Source organism: Diospyros lotus, chromosome 11 (assembly GCF_014633365.1).
Source record: "Diospyros lotus cultivar Yz01 chromosome 11, ASM1463336v1, whole genome shotgun sequence".
Taxonomy (NCBI): Eukaryota; Viridiplantae; Streptophyta; class Magnoliopsida; order Ericales; family Ebenaceae; genus Diospyros; species Diospyros lotus.
In genome coordinates this window covers 3518613-3530834 of record NC_068348.1, presented here as the reverse complement: position 1 = coordinate 3530834, position 12222 = coordinate 3518613, and the positions used below count along the sequence as shown (strand labels likewise).

The 12222-nt window shown below is 38.7% G+C and overlaps 1 protein-coding gene across 5 annotated transcripts in view; it reads left to right on the top strand.

Moving 5' to 3' along the window:
- Positions 1–12222, top strand: part of LOC127813637 (uncharacterized) — a 70256-nt gene that overhangs the window by 36225 nt on the left and 21809 nt on the right. For all 5 annotated transcript variants that reach the window (XM_052354698.1, XM_052354700.1, XM_052354699.1 and 2 more), the window contains exons 6-11: positions 47–121; positions 261–380; positions 6509–6673; positions 6844–7369; positions 7664–7820; positions 12113–12222. In XM_052354698.1, the coding sequence (XP_052210658.1) occupies positions 47–121; positions 261–380; positions 6509–6673; positions 6844–7369; positions 7664–7820; positions 12113–12222 (1153 nt within the window). The remainder of the gene's footprint in view (positions 1–46; positions 122–260; positions 381–6508; positions 6674–6843; positions 7370–7663; positions 7821–12112) is intronic.

Below are 12222 nucleotides of genomic sequence, written 5' to 3'. Positions count from 1 at the left end.
AATGCCTTTCCTTTTCTCCTTAATTTTCATCTTTTTGTTTTAACAGGCTGGTCCTCATCCTTGGGCTATCGAGACCTTTGCCCAGGTGGCTAAGTATCCATCTGCCCAAATCATTGCTCAGGTTTGTGAAGTGTTAGTTTTTATGAGATTATATATTGTAATAGAAATTTCAGTTATTCTTTTCCTGTTTTCTTTTCCTACTGGATGTCTCTTGCAGTTCGAGACCAGACTTATGTTCCAAATGAATTCTAGTGCTGCAGGATCTTTTCTCTTCTGGAGCTATAAAATCTGCGACTGATTTTCAAGTGTACAAGGAGGTTGCAGGTCTTTCGGGCCTTGACTTTGCATACTCTGATAGTACTGCTGTATATCACACAAAGGTTAATCTGTCAATTCCCTTGGATTTTGAATTGCATTGGATTCTTATAGTATTGGAGCAGTTGTTGTTCTAAAGAGGCTCTACTTTTCTCAAACCACAAATAGGTTTTGCTGAGTTAGAAATGACAAATCTGCAGTGAGTCCACAAAATTGATCTGAAGTGATGTCATTCACCAAAAGTCTGTGTTAAGGGATCAAGTCCAAGGGCAATTAATGAGAGCAGTAGCTATTTCCTTGCAAGAAGGAGATGCCTTGTTAGTTCTCCCCTTCCTACCTATGGTGAAACTTAGGGCTTGTTAGAGAGAATCCACGATCTCTTGCACCATGTGCTGGACAATAATTCTTATTGCTTACCAAACTTTAACAAACTAGAGGGTATTAATAATAACCTGATACAATGATTTAGGAAATAAACCCAATGAGGAGACTAAACTAAATAGGAAACTAACTATTCCTATTTAGTTTTAGGAAATAACCAAATAACAGCAAATCAACTAGATAAGGAAACGAGTCCTTTAAGGAAACTAGTCCTTAGTTTTAGGATGCCTTTGGCACACATGGATTGGCTGCTTTGCTTGCTTGGCTGCTGTAAGGCTCATAACATCACTCCCTGCTTTAGAAATGTGCTTGTCCTCAAACACCAAAGAGGGAAAATTGCACCGCAAAATATCCTCACGTTCCCATGAAGCCTTGGCTGTATACAATCCCACCCAATGCACCAAATACTCTTTGCAACCTAAATGAAGATGGGAATCGATAACAGCTTGGGGACGAAATTGAGGGTCATCAGCCTGTAACAGCCTATTCCACAAGGACTGAAGAACAGAATCCTGCTGCCTTAAAGCATGATCAACAACTTCCAATCTAGCTGTACTAGAATTATAGGAAAGTAATCTGGGAAGAGCACGCCCATAGACCACCTCTCTGTTATCCCACTCTAGAAGCTCGACTTCCTTACAGGTCACTGTTGTTAAGAATGGATATTTTTTTCCCCTGTAACCTCACCTCTTTCCCTCTCAGTTGGAACGTCATCGTCATTTCCTTGAAATCCATTTTATGGGTCCAAATGTACTCAACCAATCGACCCCCAGAACTACATCAAACCCATCTAATGGTAGCACATACAGATCAACCTCAAGGTGCAGTTGTCCTACGGTAAAGACCACCCCCCACACAACGCTGTGCTGTGCACCTGTTTTCCATTGGCCACAATAATTGAAAAACCTTGTTTGCACTCCAAATATTTTGACAAATCCACGGCTAATGAAGGACTTACAAAGCTATGGGTGCTCCCTGAATCGATGAGTATCCACACCTGTAACACCCCCTCTCCTAGAACTGTCCGAGAAGAGGTGTTACTGGGGATAATAAAATAAACTGACTGATAACTGAATTCTGATACCAATACTGTATATATCAATTAACTGTAATAAAACTCTGAGTCAACAAAAATTGAAATCATAACTGCATCTAAGGGACATCCCTAAACTGGAATATAAAATAAATCTAAACTGATCAAGCACTAACTAACAACTAATAACTAACAACTAATAACTCCCAGACATCTTTGGTCTTGAGTGGCTCCATGTACACACACTACTGGACACTGCTGCTAGGCCCCACGTCTGGTACTCCCCCACTAGGACCTGGAATGGTGAAGAGTACAAGGTGAGCTACAAAGCTCAGCAAGTAATAAACTGGAAATAATAACTGAAGCTGAATCGAAGAATATCGATACTGATAAAAATACTTACTGAACTTGTACTGAGAGATATAATAATCACTGGATGGCATTTATAAGATGAAATGCACATAAGCTGTAAACTAAATGCAAGTATGCAACTTTGGCCCATAGGCCCACATAACTGTAACACATACCTGACTGATCTGAGTCCTGCAAACATAAAAACTGTAAGCTCATACTTTGGGCAATATGCCCCTAGCTCCCTGGTCGACATCAGGCGAGCAACTCATAACTGAGATATAATTGTACTGATACTAGTGGGATCCCCGCAGACAAGCCGCCTGGCGCGCATAATGCAATGCTCATATAAATGCTAGCACACGATATGTAGTGCTCCACATAAGTCATGCTCAATGCTCATACAATGTGTATGCACATAATCTCACAAAATAATGCTGACCATGTCATAATGAACTGCTAAACATGGTATATGATTTTTACTAGAAATATTGAGATTCAAATATTCTGAAATTTCTAAGTATAGGCATGGCATATTGGATTTGATGATATCTTGGCATAAAAATTCAATATTTGAATAATTGAATATTCATATTAAATTTAAAACTTGAATCAAGAATTTATTGGAAGCTATTTGGATGCCATTTGATACTATTTGGATGATTGAGAAAGTCTAAGGAAGCAATTTGAATGAAAAGGCAGCTCATTCGAATGAAAAAAAGGGATTTCAGCAAGCTCATTCGAATGGCAGAAAACTCATTCGAATGACAGAGACTCATTCGAATGACAGAAGGCTCATTCGAATGACTGATGATATTCAAAGGCTATTCGGATCTGATCTGGGACTCATTCGAATGACTCTCAAATTCATTCGAATGAATTTTGAAAATTTCCAACTTTTGAACTGGCAAAAAGCGACTCATTCGAATGCAACAGTAACCTTATTCGAATCAATTTGAAGATCATTCGAATGACAAGAAGGCTCATTCGAATGCTAAGCTATACAAAGCAACAACTTACTCACATCTTCAAGGGCTCATTCGAATGACAACAAGGCTCATTCGAATGACAGTCTAAAAACCTCAAAAATTCATACGAATGATATAATAACACATGACTCATTCGAATGACCAAGAATTCATTCGAATGACTGGAATATTATAAGGGAAAAGCTTACGATAACACTGAAACTTATTCGGATACTTTGAAACTCATTCGAATGACTCAAGGCTTATTCGAATGACTGGATTCTTATCAGATATACAGCTTACGATAACAGAGATCAAAACTTGAATCAAAACTTAGCTTCACTACACCATTCCAAAAGAAATCTTGGGAGAACAATCCCAATTGATATATAAACAACTTGAGGGATGATTTACTGATCATAACTAATGTAAACATTGCAAGGAATATATACATAAACTGGTTGGTACTCACTGTACGCATATAAATACATATATAAACATGCACTGAACTGAAATAACTCACTGTAACGCACATATATGAATATACATGCACTGGAACTGATTCAATTATGGAAATCTGATATCCAACTCAATCAAGACCTGTAAGAAAAGATTACAGGGAAAGGATACTTGCCTTATGATCTTCTTAATTGACTCAATAATCTCCCGAGAGCCTTCTATGCAAAGCTTGAACTCACTGTATATGCATGAAAAATATATACATACATACTGACTGTATTAATCCGAATTACACTAAGAACCTTGAATCAATTGAGGGTATTACTGAACTATAATCTCGTAAGAATGGATTACAAGGATGGAATACTTGCCTTAAACTCTCTGATCGAACTCGAATGCTACTCACTGTTACTGCAATAGCTCTTGGCTTATTTCCTTCTTCTATGCGATCTCTAATCTCCACGGCGTGAAGAAACTCAATGCTATGGGAAGATATATATATAGAGAGAGAAAGAGAGCAATCCTAGGGCATCTCATTCTCCTAATACAACTAGGAGACTCCATAAATCCAAAACCCTTTCTCGGATGGACTTCCCATTCTCATAATAACTTTTATTAATTAATTAAATTAATAACAACTTCTTAAATGACCCTCAAGTCCTTGCATTTAATTTCAAAAATAAATAAATAATTAAATGCTATTTACTCAATAAAATCTAAATTGCCATATTAAATAATTAAATGGCAAATCCTCTTAATTAATTACTTCAATAATTAATTAACTAATTCTAAATAAATATTAGGCCCTCTAATGGGTCGTTACAACACCTGAATTCCCTGCACCACAGCCCAAACCTGCATGGTTTGAGTGTTTGCCACTCCCATGATTGCATATAACTGTATAAGGATATAGTTGGTATGTCGAGTAATTCTTGCCCTCCATCTTCCTCTATTTCTTCTTTGACTGTGAGGTCTAAACAAAACAAATGCTTGCAGCTGTGATTAGGAGGAGTAAACAATTCATCACAGTTAAAAGCACAACCCTTTAGCCCGGTGTTCGGCCATTTCTACACGTGTCGGCCTTTTTAATGTTGGAAAGCTTGGTTTGTCCATCACCATGGAGTTAGGGGGCTGTTGCAGTGTGGTAGGAGGCTTCCCAAACTGCTGTCGAGATTCCTGATATATGTGTTCATAAATCCGAGCCAGACGCATAGCTACAGCCAAGCTTTGAGGGTTTGGACTGCTACTTCAGTCTGAATAGGATTTTGTAACCCACTGATATACAGCTCCACTTCCTGTGACTTTGTCATCTTCTCAGACATTGCAAGTAGCTGCTCGAACCTCCTTTGATAATCTGCCACTGCACCTGTCTGCCTCACCTTGGCGAGTTCACCAAATCTTCCTCCTGGAATGGGTGGGCCAATTGTGTTTGACATTCTTCCTTGAATTCTGCCCATGTGAGCATTGGATTGTCCTCTTCAACCTTCATAAACCAATCTTGTGCATTATCAAGTGGAAAGATGCCAATCCCACCTTATCCTCCTCTGGTGTTTGCTGACGTAAACAAAAAATGCTTGCAATGATTCAGCAGGCCAGTGGGTCCTCTATACCAGCAAAAGAGGGGAACTCCAGCTTAGAATATTGAGGAATAAATCCTCCTCTGCTGCCTGCAGGCCTGAGAGTCTCATGGTGTGACTGTCTGGCACTGTGGCTCTCTCCTCCCAAAGCTGCTGACTCTGTCTTCATTGATTCAACATTGTGTACTAAGTGTTGAATCTGTGCCAACATCCTCTCCCCCTTAGCAACCTCTACTGCATAGTTGTCTTCATACTTCTTCATGAAAGACTCGAGGAGTTGACAGAACCCATTGTCACCCATGGTTCGTTCTCATACCAATTTGTTAAGGGATTGAGTCCAAGGGTGATTAACGAGGGCAGTAGCTAGTTCCTTGCTAGAAGGAGATGCCTTGTTAGTTCTTCTCCCCTTCCTACCTATGGTGAAACTTAGGGCTTGTTAGAGAGAACCCCTCGATCTGTTGCACCAAGTGCTGTAAAATTATTCTTATTGCTTACCAAACTTTAACAAACTAGAGGGTATTTATAATAACCCTGACAGAACGATTTAGGAAATAACCAAATAACAGCAAATCAACTGGATAAGGAAACAAGTCGTTAAAGGAAACTAGTCCTCCTTAGTTTTAGGACACCTTTGGTACTCATGGATCGGCTGCTTTGCTGGCTTGGCTGCTGTAAGGCTCATAACAGTCTGCTGTGTTGAACCTCATAATTTGACATGAGAAAGGAGTGTTCTATTTATTTCATCCTATAAGTGAGGTGCATTTTGCAAAAGTAGTCAAATTTTTTTGTTAATGGTACAAACATACAGATAAGGTTTAACATCTTTCTGGAGAATCAGAATGCAGATAGTTTCCTAGAAAAGTGCCTGTGCTTTAGGTGGTAATTTGTTCATAGATTTGCATGAGTCAGATAGGTTTATGTGAATATTCTTACCCTGGACAAATTATCTGTCCTTATTTGTCTACTTGGGCTCATGCCATAGTGTTGTCCCAGCACATGTGAACTTTTTCTCTTCTGGGTAGATGATGTGTGTTCCACCCTTATGTTGGAGAGGCAAATGTATATATCAAGTGCTTTGCCAGAAGGGGAGATGAACTGATTTAACACAGCAGTAAATATTAGAGTTGTGATTAATTATGTTGCTTTTTTTTTTTTATTTTGGGTTTATTTGAGTTATAAAGCAATCTAACCACTGCTCACTAAAGAACATAAACACAAAAATAGAACCCCCTTCACAACCCCCCCCCCCCCCCCCCCCCCCCCGCGCAGGGAAAAAAAAAAAAAAACTAAAACAAAAAATCTAAGAATCCTCTTTGCTCTACCTGGAGAACTGTATATTGACTATAAGCTATTAGTAAATCTAGACAAAATTAATACTTCTAATTTGATTTATTGAGAATATTTGAAATACTTTCTATATGCAGAATGACAAGTTAAAGCTTTTGAAACCGGGTTCACTTCAGCATCTTGGAGAAAATATGCTTGCATTCCTGCGTCAGGCTGCTGCTTCCCCTCATATTCCTAATGCCAAGGCAATGGAAGCAGATGACAAGTCTGACTATGATACTGCTATATATTTTGACATTTTGGTACCTTTATAAACCTGAACTCAGTTAACATTCTTGCCATTCTTGATTACCTTCTATTTTCTTCTATTTTCTTATTATCCAAGCTGTTTGTTCTCCTGTTGGATTTTACTGCAATGACATCAAATTTCTATTGATTTCAATTTTTGACACTTGTGCAATGACAATTTCAGGGGTCATACATGATTGTGTACCGTCAAGGGTTTGCCACTATTCTTTATAACTCAGTGATAATGCAGTCTCTTCTGATATGGATTGCATCGTTGCTAATGGGTGGTTATTCAGCTGCAATATCATTGGCCTTATCATGTTTGAGCATTATCCTGATGTGGCTATGTTCATTAAGTTTCTGTCTTCTTGTTGCCTTCATTTTACCAGTCATGTCTTCTTCACCAGTGCCTTTTGTTTCAAGTCCGTGGTTGGTTGTTGGTCTATTTGCTGCTCCTGCTCTCATTGGGGCATTGGCTGGACAATATATGGGCTACCTCATCCTCCAGACATATTTGTTGACTGTATCTTCAGGGAGAAGGGTGAACCTGTCTACTTTTGTTCAATCTGATTTGGCCAAGTTGGATGCTGAAAGATGGCTGTTCAAAGGTGGTTTGGTGCAGTGGCTTGCTCTGCTGATCTTGGGAAATTATTATAAGATTGGATCTTCCTATTTAGCTCTTGTTTGGCTAGTCTCACCTGCATTAGCATGTAAGTTGAACTTCACAAGCACTATAGCTTGGTGGGGAAAATGTGAACATGGTTTGCTGGATAGTACATACTATGATTTCTTAGGACAGTATGCAACCATGTTTCAGATAAAAGAGTTGAAATTTGAGAAAGTGGTTGTACGATAAGGTGTATGGTATGTTAATTGTGGGCATGTCCAACAATATTTATTAGACTGAATAAACATCTGCTGTAAATCTGGGTCTTTCTCCCCACAAAGTGGGATTCCTTATTCCTATATGGCTTTCAACTAATTCTATGTTATGGAATATCTAGATGGCTTGCTTGAAGCAACCTTATCCCCAGTGCGGTTTCCGAAGCCAATCAAGATTGCCACATTGCTGATAGGCCTATCCCTGCCCTTATTGATTTCTTCTGGCATGTTTATTAGGCTGGCAGGCACAATAATTGGCATTGCAGTTAGATTTGACAGGTAATACTGTTAAGTTCATGAGATCTGGAATGACTCCTATAGAAGTTGAATGCCTGCTTCTGCTTTGAGCCATCTTATGAATTTTTTGTTTATGTTCTTATCAGCGATGCTCTTAATATAATAGTAAAGTGTAGCTGCACATAGATGTGTTTTAACATGGAATTAGGTACAAAAGAAAACGTTTTGTGAGAACTATCATTTAACTTTAATTGGATTCATAATTTTATGTTGGTACATAGTTCCTATCATTTTGTATGAAGAGTGACAATTCTTAGGTTCCAAATCTTGAGATAAATGAGTTAAGAATCTTCTGATGCCAAGCTTGATATGGCATCCATGCTGTTGAGTGCAAAATATAGTTTCAGGTGTCAAGGTTAAATTACCATTGCAACTTTGTCAGGTGTCAAGGTTAATTTGACCTTTGTTTTATTCTTAGTCCTCTTACTCTTTGTGAAGTGTAAGCTGAACTGCAGGAGCCACTATTGGGTTGAAAAGAGTACTATACCCCTAGAAGACCATTTTTCTGTCATTTTCTGTAATGGAACCAGAAAAGAGTGTTAACCTAGGAATGAAAGTGGAATCAGAGGACCTTATGTCCTTAAATTGAAAAGAGGGACCAAATATGACAAAATCACAGAATTTGCTGCTGTAACTAACCCCAAGTGTTAATCGTGATATGATGCCCATGATTTTAAATGCAGGAAAGCTTGTGAAGTCATTGTTCTACTCATAAGAGCAATAAGGTTTTGTTTCACCTGCTTGTTAAACAGTACTCGCTAGAAATTGGAAAAAATCACAAGAACTTTGATCAGGCAGTTGCATTGCCTTGTTGCAAATATTAGGTACACTACCAGATGTGGGAAAAGGAATTTATATGTATTACTTGGACTTTCTATTAGGAACAAATATGTTTGCTTTGTCTAATCAATCATGAAGTTGTTTGCTAACTGTATATCTAGTACACCACATACAAAATAATTGGAATGTAAAGTGAGAAGTCCTACTGCTGAGGATTAGCTTGCTAGTTGGTAGAGTAGCTAAAAAGCTGGTCTTTTATATTTTGTTAAGTTTTATAATCTTTTTCTAGTTCGAACAATTGGACTAATTTGAGTATAAATGTTAGCATTCTGAAAATTTGTCTACATGGTAAATGATTTTGTGACGTGAATTTTGTTGAAGTAGATAAATTGAAACAAATGTCCTTGTCCGTATTTAGTAATTAAATAAATAACTAAGCAAACCAATTGATGTAAATTTATGATTTTACGAGGGATTACATGTACTCAAAGTTGTATTGTATGAGATGAGGTTTTATTAGTTTCTTGACCCTTTTACTTTCCCTCATAAACTATCCGAGTGATTCATAAATGGGGGCATCCCCAGTACATGAAAATCCTTGCTCTTGAGGGTTGGGGAGGAATGCTTTTCTACACAGTCACCTTTGTTTTGTAAAGTGGCCATCAAATTCGTAACTTTTCAGTCACAGAGGAGCAACCTTACTATTGCTACCAAGTCATTCATAAAACTTAAATAAAATTAGATATATCAGGCATGAGTGTCAAGGAAATGACAAAGATACTCATGCATCTGAGACTTGAAAATTTTCATTCCGAAGTTGTTCACTCCTTTGTGCCATGTATATCATATCTCACATGTAGTCTAAGGTACCATTTTTGTCCATAAATATGTCGTAGTTTCTGGACAATGCATATAGAAGCAAACCCCATACATGGAGACTTTTTGCTGTCTTTTCCTGCCTTGTGATCACAATATTACAGTCCTGATATCCATTTTATGTCATAGTTGTGAGCCTTGGTAGAAATAGTAAGGCTTCTTTTCTTTGTGATCGGGGGTTATGGGTTTGAGCTGTGGAAATGACTTCATTGCAAAAAAGCAAGGGAGGGCTGCAAACAAATACAACTGATGTAGAACAGTGTCGTGAACAGTAGCGATGAACAGGGACGGAACAGTAATTACAGCATAATTCTATTTTAGATTATGTCTATTTTAGTCTTTTTTCATGTTAGGGTTTGCTATTATGATTGCTTGTTGCTAGGGTAGTATTTAAAGTCTTTTTCTTTTCTTTTAGTGGCAGTTTTTCTAATAGAATGCTGGAAATTTCTTTAAACTTTCTAGTGGAATCCAGTTCCGTTTGATTTCTTAGAGATTTCGCTTGAAATCTTTTCTTCTTGCTGCGTCAAGTGGTATCAGAGCACGGTTTCTCCGTCTCCATATCGTTGACTGCTATCTTTCTCCATCAAATCGACCATGGGTGATGAGATTGCTGCCATGAAGGCCGAAATTAATGCCCAAAACCAACGGATTGACAATCTGTCCACACAACTTGGAGAGATTCGCCAATTGCTGTTGCAAGTTGTTGGAAATAGCAGAGGAAACGACGTTGGAAACCCTCCACCAGCCAACACTAGCAATCCGCAGCGTCCTAACCAAAAGAATCACCGCGATATAAACGCCCATGGTGAGAGACAACGAGGAAACAATAGGCGGCCTGCAATTGAAGACAGTGAATCAGATTCCGGAGAGGATTTTGAGGATCTGCCTCAATACCATAATCGTCAACATCGAGGCACTTGTGACGACTATAGGATTAAGGCGGATATCCCTCCTTTCTTGGGAAACTTGAGGATTGAAGAGTTCCTTGACTAGATGGTGGAAATTGAGTGATTTGTGGAGATTATGGAGGTCCTTGAGGAGAAAATCGTTAAGATGGTAGCTTTTCGTTTGAAATCTGCAGCTGCTGTTTGGTGGGATCAGTTGTAGAAAACTCGCCAGAGACAGGGAAAGAATAGGGTTCGAACCTGGAGGAAGATGAAACAACTTATGATGGATCGGTTTTTACCCGCTGACTATGAGCAGATTTTATATCGCATGTATTTGGGATGCACACAGGGCAACCGATTAGTGTTGTACTACACCCATGAGTTCATGAAACTAGCGGAGCGCAACAATTTGACTGAATCTGAAAATCAGAAAGTAGCTAGGTATATTAATGGATTGAAATTTGCTTTGCAAGATAAAATTGGGTTGCAGAATCTTTGGACTTTATAGGAAGCCATTAACGTGGCATTAAAGGCTGAGATGATTGGAGTTGAGAGAGCGGCGACCAAATATCGTAGGGCTGCCACACCTATTGAACAACCACTAAACAATGCTATTGACAAAGGAAAAGCGACTGCTAGCTCATCTAGTTCCCAGAACAAGGCTAATACAGAAGGAGGCAGCAACAAATTTACTAATAGAGGAGCAGGGCGAGTTCCACCTCAAAGGGATAATCCGTATGCCAGGCCTTCAGTTGATATTTGCTACAAGTGTCAAAAATCTGGACATCGCTCCAATAACTGTCCAGAATGAAGACAAGCTAACTTGGTGGAGCATGAGGAGTTTTCAGGGGTAGAAGAAGAGGTGGCGGATGAAGGTGAATATGATGGAGTAGAGTTTGCAATTGAGGAAGGATTGGAGAGACTAAACTTGGTGCTGCAGCGAGTCCTCTTGTCACCAAAAGAAAAGGGACAGAGACATAACATATTCCGTTCGCTTTGTTCTATTAAGAATAAAGTGTGCGAAGTGATTGTGGATAATGGAAGCTGTGAGAACTTTGTATCAAAGAAATTAGTAAGTATGTTACAGTTACCAACTGAAAACCATCCCAATCCATATTCCCTTGGTTGGGTGAAAAGGGGACATTATGTTCAGGTTACTGAGACTTGCAAAGTACCACTCTCCATTGGCAAACGTTATAAGAATGAGGTGATATGTGATGTCATTGACATGGATGCATGCCATATTCTTTTGGGTCGCCCTTGGCAGTTTGATGTTGACTCTACTTTCTGGGGACGTGACAGTGTCGTAAACAGTAGCGATAAACAGGGACGGAACAGTAATTATAGCATAATTCTATTTTAGATTATGTCTATTTTAGTCTTTTTTCATGTTAGGGTTTGCTATTATGATTGCTTGTTGCTAGGGTAGTATTTAAAGTCTTTTTCTTTTCTTTTAGTGGCAGTTTTTCTAATAGAATGCTGGAAATTTCTTTAAATTTTCTGGTGGAATCCAGTTCCGTTTGATTTCTTAGAGATTTCGCTTGAAATCTTTTCTTCTTGCTGCGTCAACAACCCTCACAAATCAAGGAGTGTTGTGCACTGGGGACACTCTTATTAACTATGTAGATAATACCATATGCTTATGGATAACAGCTGAATAGCTTTCACATTTAATTTAGTGACATTTTACTTTTTATTGTTATCCTAACCTTGTCTTCTCTCTCTGTGCAGGAGCCCGGGTAGCACCCCTGAGTGGCTTGGGAATGTCATACTCGCTGTATATACTGCTGTGATCATATGTCTTTCTTTGGTCTATATCCTTTCATGCATTCACTATTCAG